We start from the raw sequence: 14,391 nt of genomic DNA on the forward strand, positions 1-14,391 counted from the left end.
GACTCTTTGCCAGCTAAAACTGTTCACTTTTTAAAATGGTTGTGAGAGTTATGAGCCTATGTAATCCACATAGCAGATGGCACCAGGAAGTCCTCCATAAATAACTACCTTATCATTATCAAATGCAGTGTTAATGAACTCATGTAAACTGTATTCTGGTGTAAATTATGTGTTTATAGTTGCTTACCTGATGTCAGTAGGCCCATGTTTATAGTTGGTTTTGTAACCATGTGATTTTGTGCTAATCCATCTGTCCATAGTAGTTCTCCTGTTAATGTGTTTGCATTAGCTAGAAAACTGTCTTAGGCCACTCGTATGGGGACAAAGAATAGGGAAACCTCCAGAGAAAATATTATCTTGACTTTTGTAGTTGTAGTGCTGTAATTTGTGAGATAGGCAACCATAAATGGCTCAATTTTAACTTATTTACACCTTATTTCCCTGAAAATTTGATATGGATAACTAAGATCACAAATAAAATGAGAAAAATAAAAATTATTAATTAGGCAGAGAGAAGTAGATGTGCCAGGCATCTATGTAATTTTTGTTGTAATTTTTAATTCAACAGCTCTATTGTGTGAAAAGAGAATCTTTTACAAATTTACATCTTGTGATTCTCCTATGGAGTGATTTTTTTTTTCTTGGAGACACCTTCTCAGTATAACAGATGGTAGAGAATGTTTTCTAAGGAAATTTGACAATATAATAAATGTTTTCCATGAGATACAGCTATCTGACAAAGCTAAAAGTACTGGTTGTTGTTGACTGAAGTGAATATAGCTTTTGATAATAACCAACCTCTAGGCACAGAATTGAGGAATTTAAGAATTTAGCTTATATAGATCTAATTGCTTTAATGATGGGCTTTAGATTGTCTGTTGCTATGCCAAAATACTTTCTCAAAAAGAAAAAATTGAAAATGTATAAGCACTTAATCAGTAAGACGGTTGAATTAGCTATGTGCCTATACTTGTATATTGGATGAGATAATTTTAGTTTAAACAATTCTTAAGAGTAAGGATTACCCTTCTATCTACATTTTTATTAAGGAATTTTTAGTATAGTTCTTTTGATTTTTGAGATGTTCTGTATCCTAATCTTGAGTCATTTTTAAAATAACATTGCTTGTTTTTGCCTTTTGTTAACAATCAATATTTATATTCTATAAACAGCACTATAAAAATTCATGCAGGGAAATCATAGAATTTGGAATCAGATCAGTTATTTTTTAATTTATATTTTATTTTTCAATTACAGTTTACATTCAGTATTTGTATTAGTCTCAGGTGTACAGCACATGACAGTTAGACAATCATGTACCTTATAAAGTGTTCTCCCTGATATTTACAGTACCCATTTGACATCATAGATAGTTATTGCAATATTATTGACTATGTTCCCTATGTGTATTTTACAGGAGTCAAATCAGTCTTTGTTCAAAACTATTTAACCAGTTTGGAGAAGTCTCCTTGCTTTTTAAGTTCAGTCTTCATAACATAGGGATAGGGCTTCAGTAAAGTTTAAATGACATGTGGTATATTTTGTTGAGAAAAAAAACAGAAACTGAAGTGGGGAATTTGGGTGTTTTAATCTTGTCATTCAGTAGCATCAGTAGCAATTGATCTGATGTTTCAGGTATAGTTGTTGAATCCCATTCTAAAGAACTACTGAAATGTATAAAATATAGAGATTAAATAATATTGAATATAATTAGTATAATGCCTATTCATAGCAAGCACTCAATAAATAGTAGTTGTGATTAACTATATACAGAAATGAAATGACTGTATTTTGCCATGTATAATGTGCACTTTTTGCTCAAATTTTTGAGGATAATGTAAGGATTCATGTTATACATGGGTATAATGACTACATGCTATGGGTATAATAATGGGCATAATAATCCTGTGTATAATGTGCATAAACATGTGCACATACATGGGAGAGCATTATACATGGCAAAATACGGTATATGGTCAGTTTGTAATGGAAACTTTTTGCTTCCAAGATGTTTAACATAGTATATATGATATCATGATATATGAGGTCTGTCCAGAAGGTATCCAACCATGTAATTAGAAAAATAGAGACATTGAAGAAGATACAAGAAGCATTGTACATAGGACAATGATGTCTTAGTCCCCTTCAAAGTAGGTACCTTGGGACCTCACGCAGTTCTCCTGGTCACTGTCAGCTGCCCTGTCACGTTTTCCTGAATCTCATCGAGATTCTGAAATCTCTACCCTTTCGAAGGTGATTTTAGTTTTGGGAAAAGCCAGAAGTCGCAGGTCACTAAATCTGGGGTATAGAGAGGCTAATTCACCTGGTTAATACAATGTTTCACCAAAAAACTGCATTAGACTTGATATATATGTAGGTGCATTGTTGTGATGAAGTTGCCAATCACTAGTTGCCCATAGCTGTGGCTTTCTGAATCATCTGAGTAGTTTCTGCAGAGGAATGTTCAAGCTTAATGCAAATTTGATGCAGATTTGTTGCCGTACTCACTGTCATTTTGAATATGATGGCCACACAATACACATGCTCACTCAATGACATTTGCCATCCCCACTGACTCATACAGTGAAGTTGTTATTATTCACGCATGCTAATTCCAGTCCACTCTCCTTGGCTGCCAGGTTACATTGATATCATGCAAATCGTTCTTGTGATATCAACAATGGCTGGACTTTTTCCAGACAGGGCCTTGTGTATCAAAATTACCTAGAGCCATGGCTCTTCAACATTGGTGTGTATCAGAATCACCTGGAAGGTTCCAACAAATGCCTGACTAGCCCCTCAGTTTCTGATTTAGGAAGTCTGGGTCCTGATCATTTGTATTTTAAAGTGTTCCCAAGTGATGTAGATGTTGCTTACCTAACAACCATACTTTAAGAAACATTTACTTAAGTCATTAAAAATAAAAGTAATAAGGGAATAGGCCTACATCAAAGTGACTGAATAGGCCTAATTTTTTGTGGCTGAATGCAGTTTAATGACCAACTGTTTATGATAAAATAATTTATGGGCTTTCTAATTGAAGATATATGTGTTTCTAATTGAGCAAGACTGTTACTGAAACCCCATCTGTCCATTCCAGAGATAGGCCATTTGTATATGTGTTATATCTTTTGTTAAGCATGAAATAACCCCATGATTACAAGGAAAGTTGTGTGGCTGGAAAGAGACAACAGACCTATTTGATTTCTAAATCATTACCTTTCCACAATAACACTATGTTTCCTCTGAAAAAAATGCAGAAGTGGTTGTATTCTTTACTAATGGAAATGAAAGAGTGTGATAATCCCATTATTTTTATCCCTCATAGTTCTGTTCCTATTTTCAGTTTTTTCTCTTGTATTGATGGACCTGCTTATAAATGGTAGCTATTGTATATGAAAAATCAGAGATAATTTGAGGCCTAGGACAGTATTATCTTTGTCTAGGGTATATATGTTTACTTCTGCATAATAATTAGGACTAGTAGCAGTCTCAGATCACCTTAATCCAATGTTCTCCAAATGTCCTCTTGTTAGCAGTATCAGTATCACTCGTGCCCTTGTTAGAAATGCAGGTTCTCAGGGCCATCCCAGACCTACTCATTCAGAATATACTTTAAGGGTCAGACACTGCAGTTTGTTTTAACAGACCACCCAACTTATTCTGTATTACTCAAAATTTGAACCAGTTTATTCTGATTTACTCTTAATTGAATTGGAGGTTGAGATAATTGTAAGCTGGATTTCAGTCTGTGAGAGGACTGTTACAGTTCTAATTCACTCTTATTCATGGACTGTAGTCCTAATCCAGATTTTGCGCTGGTTACACAGTCCTTCATATTTGGTAGATATTGAACTCCACTTTTTGCCTCCTTAGCTTTCAGTATAGTTTCTCAGACTTTCAGCTGTATCTTTGGAATCAAAAGGTGCCTTTGGAAAAATATGACTCTGGGCTCAGATTTCTGAGTTTTCTTAATCCTTCACTCCCTTGGTAGCCTTCAGATGCCTGACACCCATTTTTTTTTAAATTTGTAGTCTTCCGGCTTTTCTAGTTGTTTTCAGAGACTAGAGGGAAGATTGATCTACATTATTACCTAATATGCCAGTAATTACCAGAAGTCAAGGAGTCTGAAGTACATGGCTCTAAAAGATTAGGAAGTGAAGACATGTCTCAAGAAGCAGAACATGATACGCAGCATGTCAAAAATAGGTCTTTTGGAATTTTGTAATGTAGATACACCTAAAAACAAGGATGGTGCTGGCATAGTGAGCTTTCTTTTTAGTACTTTTTTTTTTTTTGGCAGCTGTTAGGTTTCTACAGAGATAAGGGGAAGGAGGAAGGGAGACAAGTTGCTATCTTATGACTATATTTTCTTACAAAAGATTAAAAAAGAAAAATATTATACTGTTTCAAAAATATAATGAAAGGATATAAGAATGATTTTTAAAATCTTGTTTTGGGTAAATAATCACTAAGAACTGAGGACCTTTGTCCTGAGTCTTAAAGCAGCTTTTAAATTTTTTGTGCAATGAATGTGATAAAAGTAGGTTTCTTTTCGAAGAGCTTCCCAAGTAATGGGCCATTCTCTTGTTATACTGTGATCTACCTAAAGTGGTTGTTATCGATACATTTATATTATCATTTGCAATGATGAAAGTATGAAGAGGACATCATGGTTTCTGTGTTCATATAGAAACTTCCATGCTAAGACCAAAGTCATTGTAGTTGAAATGACAATTTACACTATATTTGGCTGTACTGCCCTAGAGATAGCAGCAAGGCCTGTTAAGCAGGGGAGTTGTTTATTTTTTACTCTTGGTAAAGCACTATCCTAAGATCATGTACCTTCATCCCTTGTGTTTTTCTTTTAAGATTTTTCATTTATTTTTAGAAAGAGGAAGGGAGGGAGAAAGAGAGGGAGAGAAACATCAATGTGTGGTTGCCTCTCGCATGCCCCCTACTAGGGACCTGGCACGCAACCCAGGCATGTGCCCTAGACTGGGAATTGAACCGGTGACCCTTTGGTTCTCAGGCTGGCACTCAATCCACTGAGCCACACCAGCCAGGGCATCCCTTGTGTTTTTGTCTTTTCATTTTCTCAAATTATCTTTAGAGATACTTAAATTTAAATGAGAATAAAATAATATAAGTACCCATCCTCACTATATATTTCTGTTGTACTTAGGAAAAAAGTATTACTGTTGAATTACTCTTAGATTTATGCCACTGCCATCCTTCCCACTCCTCCTTAAATAGCTGGTACTTTTTACTACCCTCTTCATAAATGGATTTTCAAGTAGTTGTTGATAAATTACCACATTATAGTATTTGTTGTTTCTTTAACATTTATGGATTTTTTTCCAGTTAAATCGCCAATCTGAAATTGTTGCTACTGGTTCTGGTGATTCCTGGAAGACATATGCAAGACGAAACAAGACTGAAAATCTAAAACCTTTAAAAGGCAACCCAATTGGACTTAACATGTTGAGCAACAAAAAGAAATTGAGGTATAGGCATTTTACCACACATTCCTACAGAAAACATAAAGGCCTTGACACTGAAACTATCTTTGTGGCCAGTTGGCCCAACCTATACCTTTCTTTTCACTTCTTGTCATTAGGGCCAAGAAGTAGAGTGGTCCCAGTGTGTGGATTTTGATTCTTAGGAATGGAGTTAATTACAGTGATTTCTTGGTTATAAATAAAAATATTGCAAGAAAAATTTTAGTAGTCTAAGATTTATAAGATAAACTTGCTTTCATACAGTTTGTAAAATCTCAGTCATGGTGTTAGAAGTAGAAGTCATTATTGGGTAGATAGATAGTCATGTCTCATTTAGGGGAGTCTTGTCAGGATTATCTCAATAAGGGATTTTTTTTTTTACTTTAAAAGATTTTTTATTTCTCTTTTAGATACAACACAGTCTTTCTTAATGGTTGTCATAGTGACCAGTGGTTGTCATAGTGGTTGTCATTCAGTAACCACTGTTACTGAAATGATTTGGCATCTCCCAGAAATATAGTCGAAAATCACTATTTCGTTTCTGCTTTGTCAATTTATAGACAATCAAGCTACATAAAGGCTAAGTAACTTTTGAGTCAGTGGGAGAGTCAGAAGTAGAATTTAGGACTCCTTATATTATTTTTTTTATAATTAACATTTTTATTTTGGCATGTAAGAAAACTAATATTTATTGTTTAAAAACTTTTTGTAAATAGCCTCTAAATAGAAAAAGAGAAAATATATTTGAATTAGTTTACCAGAAATCTTCTATTATGAAGGATTCTTTTAGGATTCCTGTTTTCTATTTTAGTATTCTTCTCTTTATCTTCTTTCATGAACTGTATTGGAAACATTCAAAAACAGATTCAGAAAGTAGAGAACTCCTAAGGGACAATTTAACATGGCCATTTGAGTTTATAAATTTTTTAAGTGGTTTTGTTTGTGTGCTCAGATTTTAAAGGATTTATTTTGCACATGTGTATGTAATTTTTTCTTTCTTTCTTGAATTTGCAGTGAAAATACATCAAATGCATCATTATGTTCTGGAACTGTCATTGATGGTAGATGTTTTCATCATGCTAATGCACAGATGCCAATGGTAAAAACAGCAGCCCAAAGGTAAGGATTCTGTTGCCTTTGTTTAGTATATACATACCATCCCCTTTAGTAAGAGTTATTTGACTTTTTTTAAAACCATTTTTTACTTGTGTAATTTTACTGTTTCTATTGTCTATAAAGATATATTCATGTCTTTGAAATAATTCATGTCCTAGAATTTTATTATTTTATATCAGCTTTTGAATAAATTACATTCTGTAAATAGAGACTTTTTAAATAAAAGCCATTCAATTGCATTATATTCTAGTTAAATTACCCTAATTTCTTTGCAACATTGAACTTAAAGCATTTGACAGAAATCTTCAGCTGGAAGGTTAGCTCTGATGAATAAAACTAGTTAAAACTATAGTATAGTTTTCTTATAAGGTTTATAGGATTTTATGCTATCAAAGTAAATCACATTATTAGTTTTAAATATTTAAGAAAATTGTGTGTTTTAGTAGTTTTAATAGATTTGGATTTTCTCACTGGTTTTGAGAGTACTACTTTGAAACTTGAAATAATGAGAATAACAGTGGGGAAAGCTTGGTGTTTAAATGCTTTTGAGGTTTTTCATAACCATCAAAAAATGCTTATGAAATTTCAGTTCTCATTCACTATCAGTTGACTAAGAAATTCTTAGGCTCTAACAATTAAATGGTGTGTTTATCTCTTGCATTATGAATTGTTGCATAAAAATTTTTATAAGTAGTGAAATTTAAAGATTTGGTATGCATGCTAGATGCCATTCTTTATTATTTAAAAGTACCAAGTGAGATTGCTACTCATTCACAAACAGTGTCTTGACTTTTAGAAACCCTTGCTATGTATACTATTTACATAGATTTGCTATAACATATATTTTTGACTTAAAAACCTTAAATGTTTGAAAAAACCTTTTTTTGCTTAAATATATTTTTATCATTGGTTTCACATAAAATATTTGAGAAATTCAACTAAAAAGAGAAATTACTGCACATAACATAAATAAGCTTGCTTTACTATAAAGTACATGAACAAATCAAGGTCTCTGGCCTATATGTGGCAGAAGCAAGAAAATAAATAATTAAAGGAGAGGGGTATAGTTTCTCACACAATGATCTCATTAATGAAATCCATCACTGATAAACGTCTCTGTACTTGATACTATGAAAATGTGCTCAAAGTTGAAATACTAGTTTGTAATCAAGTGATATATTCTACAACCAAAAATATTATTGCTTTTGAAGTTATACGTTATTTGGATGTATTTGCACTGTGACCTATTCTCTCCATCCCTTCTTTCCTCATTGGCAATGTTAAAAAACTGACTTTAATCTGGACATTTGTTTTGTTTTATTCTAAGTCTCAACACATAGTCTACCTCACATGTATACCATTCCTCATCTGCATAAAAGATTAGATTCTCTTAATAGGAAATGGTATTACCTCATAAAATATTGTTTCTTTAAAAACAAAACAAAACAAAACAAAACAAAACTGGGTTAATTTGTATTTAAAGAAACAATCCCCAGTGAAAATACTTGACAGGAACAACTAGGAACAATAAGGAAAACCTGAGGCCTTATGGCAGGACAGATTGATTCTATTTTTCTTACTTAGAGAATAAGCATTTCTTACTCCTCCTGTTGCAGTGTGGCTGTCAGTAAAAAGATTTTGAAATTCAGACACACCATTGAAAATTTTTCCAATTTTCTTTTATTGAAAACATTCATTCCATACTACATAGCAGGCACAGAGAGGTACAGTGTAGTCAAAGATGAATAAGACAAAGTCCATGCCTTGAAGCTCAAGTTTGATTAAGGTAGAGGTCAGAAAGACAAGTGAACAAATGATTACATAGTAAATGCAATAGTGGAAATGTACAAAGTATTAAAGTAGCTTTTGAGTGTACTAGTTAAACAAGAACATTGCATGCAGTAGGAACCACATCTTCAAAGTCATAAAGAAAGGATAGTTGCTACATTGGTTTTAATTAGTGCAGGCCTCAGATGAGGGTGAGCACATTGGCTTTTATAGCCTCTCCTATTTTTTCTTATTTTCTCAATTCTTGATTTGAAATTAAAGAAAATGCCACCAGTTGGTAATTCATACATGCAGTCTATTCTTCTTGGGGTGAGTGGTGTAACTTGTCTTTTAAGTAAATCAGATCTGCATTTTGAATAATTTACAGATCTTAGTAAGAAATGGGAACAAGTATGTCACACCTTTTTAATCTAAAAGGAATGAATGAAGATTATTAATGTATCAGATCACATTACAATTCTAGCCTGTTTTCTTACTGCTATTTCAAATGTTAATTCATATTAAAATAATTGTTGTTTATACACTAATAGTGATGGAGGAAGATGATAGTATTTGGTATAGAAAACAGCAATGCAAAAATTAAAAACTGTATGTAACTCTATACCATTTTCACCCCTAACTTTAATCAGACTGCCTACAAGAGAACATTTACCGATTTATGTTTTATTTATATTTCACTTTTTTTCATTTTCACTTTGTATTAAGGATAGGTAAAAAAAACCCTGTAAGCCCCATAGGGGAAAGGAATGTTTACAAAAGCAGATACACAAATGGGAAAATGGGCTCCTGGAATAACAAGCAAGATTTAATTATTAATAAAAACAATAGTTTGAAAGAATTTTTTGAAGTCTAAATCAAGTCATGGGTAACAGACTCAATCAGCCCTTCCTCCCTCCCCCCACTCTTTGTTTGTTTGTTTCTTTCTTTTTTTCTTTCTTAATTTTGAGAGCACTAGTATACCACTAGTTCAAAAATGAAATATTGGAGGAAGAATGTATATTGACATATTTACAAAGTTCTACATTACTAATCAGACTTCACTCTATTTTTTAAGGGCTTTTTATTTTTTAAATATATAAGTTCCTTGAGGGCAGGACTTAATAATAAATATACATTAAGGAATCTCATAGAAGTACCATGACTTATAAATTAGATCTATCATAATAAATGAGCATGAGTGTACATATGTTGTTTTTGTTTCCTATCTATTTCCCTTGGTTTCTTGAAAGAACCAAATCTTTTTCTTTTACTGTTACTACCTCTCTACGTCTTTCTTTTACTCTGTACAGGTGAGTTTAATAAAAAAAAAAAAAACAGGAGCAGAATAAACTCTTTCCACTTCTTGGGCATAAGTGTAGAGTTGCAAATGGCTAGATTAGGTATTAATACCTGACTTTTGGTATTCATTTTTCTGTTCCTATAAATGTAATTCTATAAGAAAAAAATACAAATGCGTAAGTAAATATTTAAACTTTCATGTTTATATTTTGTTTCATTTTAATAGGGGTGTAAAGATAATACTTCCTAATTTTTCTGTCATTTATACAACATAAACTTACTTTATACAGATTATCCCATATTTTTATTATGACAAATACTGCCACTTTTATTTCTATTTTTATAGATTTCTTCTTTAAGTATATTTTATTGATTATGCCATTACAGTTGTCCAGTTTTTTCCTCCCCTCTACCCACTTCCACCCTGCCTCCCCCTCCTTCTAGCATTCTCCCCACCTTAGTTCATGTCCATGGGATGTACATATATGTTACTATTTATTTATATGTATATATAAAATATTACATAAAATATATGTAAACATTACGTGATTTTATTTCTTTAAAGATTTTATTCATTTATTTTTAGACAGAGGGGAAGGGAGAGGGAGAGAAACATCAGTGTGTGGTTGCTTCTCACATGCCCCCACCAGGAGCCTGGCCTGCAACCCAGGCATGTGCCCTAACTGGTAATTGAACCAGCAATCCTTTGTTTTACAGGCCAGTGCTCAATCCACTGAGCTACACCAGCCAGGGCACATTTCCCATACTATTCTTAACTCCACCTGTCTATTTTGTACCTAGCAATTATGCTTCTTATTTCCTGTATGTTTTTCCCCCATTTTCCCCCTTCCCCTCTCCACTGATAACCCTCCATCTAATCTCCATTTCTGTGATTCTGTTCCTGTTCTAGTTTGTTGGTTTAATTTTTGTTTTTGTTTTTTAAGTTCAGTTGTTGATAGTTGTGAGTGTGTTCTCATTTTACTGTTCATAGTTTTGATCTTCTCTTTCTTAGATAACTCCTTTAACATTTTGTATAATAAGGGCTTGGTGATGATGAACTCCTTTAACTTGACCTTATCTGGGAAGCACTTTATCTGCCCTTCCATTCTAAATGATAGCTTTGCTGGATACAGTAATCTTGGATGTAGGTCCTTGCCTTTCATGACTTCAAATACTTCTTTCCAGCCCCTTCTTGCCTGTGAGGTTTCTTTGGAGAAATCAGGTGATAGTCTTATGGGAACTCCATTGTAGGTAACTGTCTTCTTTTTTCTTGCTGTTTTTAAGATTCTCTCCTTGTCTTTAATCTTGGGTAGTGTAATCATGACGTGCTTTGGTGTGTTTCTTCTTGGATTCAGCTTCTTTGGGATTCTCTAAACATCCTGGACCTCAATGTCTAGTTTCTTTGTCAGGTTGGGAACGTTCTCTTATAATATTTTTTCAAATAAGTTTTCAATTTCTTGCTCTTCCTCTTCTCTTTCTGGCATCCCTATGATTCAGATGTTGGAGCGTTTAAACTTATCCCAGAGGTTCCTAAGTCTTTTCTCATTTTTTTGAATTCTTGTTTTTTTAATCCGGTTCTGATTGGATGCTTATGTCATCCTTCTCTTCCAAGTCTTTGATGTGAGTCCCAATTTCCTTCCCTTCACTGTTAGTTCCCTGTCTATTTTTCTTTGTCTCCTTTGGTATAGCCTTCACTTCTTCCTCTGTTTTGCGACTGTACTCAACCATTTCTGTGAGTATCCTGGTTACCAGTGCTTTGAACTCTGCATCTAATAGATTGTGTATGTCATTGTAGCTTAGTTCTTTTTCTGGAGTTTTTGATCTGTTCTTTCATTTGTTTCATATTTATTTGTACTGTACAGCTGTTACATTGTAAGCAGCAGAACGTAAGGAATTCGCTAGGGCGAGGTTGTAGCACTGTATGTGAGGGAGGGGACAGAGAATGAATAATACTGTTTGGTAGCTGACTCACCTCTGGCCCCACTTTCCTTCACTTCCCTCACTTCCCACAAGCAGATTGTGCCCTTCAGGTGCTGTTTCCCTGGAAGGGTAGGCTTGTGTGTGCTCTAGGATCCTGTAGGCCTCTTTAACGTACTTTCCTGTGAGACTGGGAGTTTCTCCTGCCACTGCAGCCCCTACAGGATTTATAGTCAGAGGTTTTGAGGCTCTAGTTTCCCATGCTGGTACTCTGAGTTTCATGGTCTTACTCCCCGGTTGTTCCTCTGGGCTTATCCACACTGGAATGGAGGATATTTCGGTCTGCTGGCCACTGCCTCACTTGCCCTGGACTGCCATTTGCTACCTTCTTGTGCATCCTCTCCACCCAGGCTTCCTGTCTCTGCTCCTCCTACCAGTCTGGATGAATGTTTCTTCTTTAACTCTTTGGTTGTCAGACTTGAATACAGTTTGATTTTCAGGCAGTTCTGGTTGTTTTTGGTTTTTAAATTGATCGTTACCCTTCTTTTGGTTGTGTGAGGAAGCAAAGAGTATCTACATACACCTCCATCTTGTCCAGAACTCCATATTATTCACTTTTTTTTAATAGCAAAGGTAAAATCTGAAATATGGCATCATGTAAGTTATAATAATTATTTTTCTTGAAATATTTTTAAAAATAAGTGTTTATTTTCAGTGTTGTTTTTGTAAGTTACTATATTTCTTTTGTTAGGATTAAATTGATACTTATATGTTACACATGATAAGAATACAAGGGTTAATAATGGGGACTTGTGAATTTTGTAAACTATGTTTTGCTTAGAATTAGTTCCGAATATTTTGTTACATTTATAATAAAGAAGAGTATTTCTAGAATGTGAATCTTATTCTAAATAGAGTATTTTTTATAATTTTACTCTTAAGTAATTGGTGTTGATAGCTTTTTAGATAAACTATGACTGTGGAGAAGGTGCACCTTGTATACATTGGGCATATGATTAGAGGCCATGATTGTAAATCCTAGGTCTTTCCTTATACGCCAAATCATATACTAAAGTTTTGGTGCAAAAGTTTCAACCTTAAAAATTTTTTTTCTTACTCAAAAGCAAATAACCACATCTCATATTGGAACCATTAAAAATTTTATAACTTTTAGGAAATTGTATTGTTCCTTGAAGACTATTTATGTAACTACTCTAACATATCCTCAAATGTTGGATGGTTAAATAAAGCTTTCAAAATTTTTCATATCTTTGAACATTCTTTTTTCTGCCTTAAATGTTTATATATAAAGTATTTTCTGTGTTGATAAAAATTAAAAAAATTATCTGACAAGATTCAGAACATAGTTTGTAACATATATAATGTGTTTAAAACAAATTAATCACATTAACTTTTTGCCTTATTGACTACAGTTACTAAACATACAATAATATATCAACAATGAGGTCTTGCCTCTTACATTTTTTTTCTTTTTCATGTTTTAAGCAGTCTGGACCAAAAGGAAAGGTAAGCTTAATATTGATGAAATTAGAGCATGGGTATAATAGTAAATATCAGATGATTTATATGCTTTGAAAAATATCCATTGATTAGAGTCATCATTAAAACTTAGTAATTATTTTAATAAAAGGAGACATTAATAACACAGTATGATACTTGATTTCTGTGGGTAGCGTTTCATCATAATTCTTAATATACATTTTTCCATTAGTGGTTATTATATATTTATACTGATGTGGGACTACTTTCCTTTTAAAGATGGAATGTTTAAATGTCTTAGTAGTAAAGTTGATTTCAGTTCCATTGTTAAAATCTTTCTTGTTATATTTTACACTTCAGTAGAGTAAGGGGGGAAATGGAATTAAAATACCTGGAGCTTGGAGGTAAAATTCTTAACAATAACTATATTCCTATTCTGATCCAAAAATTTGTAACAAAACTTTATGATTACTGTTTGTTCCCTTGTAACAATAATGGCAAACACATTCTTTAGCAGAAATGTTGCTTAATGTAAATAACATGGAAACAAATTCATAAGAATATACATTTCTTGAATAATGAAATGGTTGTGATTCGTCTAAAGCAAATGTCCACATGAATAGCTTCTCTGCTCAGTGTATGTATGTATAATATTTTGTGCATGTGCATATTTTTTCTTGCTGTCCTGAGAGTTTCAAAAGCATTTTATGAATTCTCCCCCCACCAAAATGGGTTAACAGACCTTGTATTAAACAGATACCTTCATGTAACTGTGAAGGTCAAAAGAAGGGGCATTCTGTGATTTTACTGACATAATTTTAACTCTCTAATTTTGTTTAAATGTATGGAGAAGGCAAAGAGTATAACTTGCAAAATTTTATAAAATGTATGAAAACCAAGTTTCTGATATACAGTTTTAAAGATGATACTGTCAGCAGAAGATTTAGGCATATTTTTTAGTTCTGAAAAACTTCACAAATATTTTGTGTTTTAAATGAATGGGTTATGCAAATATTTTACTACCTGTCTTCTGGGAAAGAAAAATTATTTTCCCATGGTACCTATTTTTGTTTTTGAGTAAATCATTATTATTGTCAGATAAAGATGACTCATTTTAGATCTGCTAAGTTTTTAACTCATAGGTGACTGTATATGTTTTGGAAGGCTATTAATAAGATGTTTTTAATGAAATTGCCAAAGAATATATATATAAAATCACTCTTGATGTGATCATGTTTAAACAGACTTCTGTTTTATAGAAATAAATTCTTTCTTGTATACTATACCATAG

The 14,391-nt window shown here is 33.0% G+C and overlaps 1 protein-coding gene across 6 annotated transcripts in view; it reads left to right on the top strand.

Moving 5' to 3' along the window:
* Nucleotides 1-14,391, top strand: part of SENP6 (SUMO specific peptidase 6) — a 109,596-nt gene that overhangs the window by 36,637 nt on the left and 58,568 nt on the right. For 4 of the 6 annotated variants that reach the window (XM_045843098.1, XM_045843102.1, XM_045843103.1 and 1 more), the window contains 3 exons: nt 5,365-5,507; nt 6,516-6,620; nt 13,107-13,127. In XM_045843098.1, coding sequence (XP_045699054.1) covers nt 5,365-5,507; nt 6,516-6,620; nt 13,107-13,127 — 269 coding nt within the window. The remainder of the gene's footprint in view (nt 1-5,364; nt 5,508-6,515; nt 6,621-13,106; nt 13,128-14,391) is intronic. The other 2 variants (XM_045843099.1, XM_045843101.1) reach the window with 2 other exon arrangements.

This window comes from Phyllostomus hastatus, unplaced genomic scaffold (genome assembly GCF_019186645.2).
Source record: "Phyllostomus hastatus isolate PE091 unplaced genomic scaffold, TTU_PhHast_1.1 phas_contig_40, whole genome shotgun sequence".
In the NCBI taxonomy this organism is placed as follows: domain Eukaryota; kingdom Metazoa; phylum Chordata; class Mammalia; order Chiroptera; family Phyllostomidae; genus Phyllostomus; species Phyllostomus hastatus.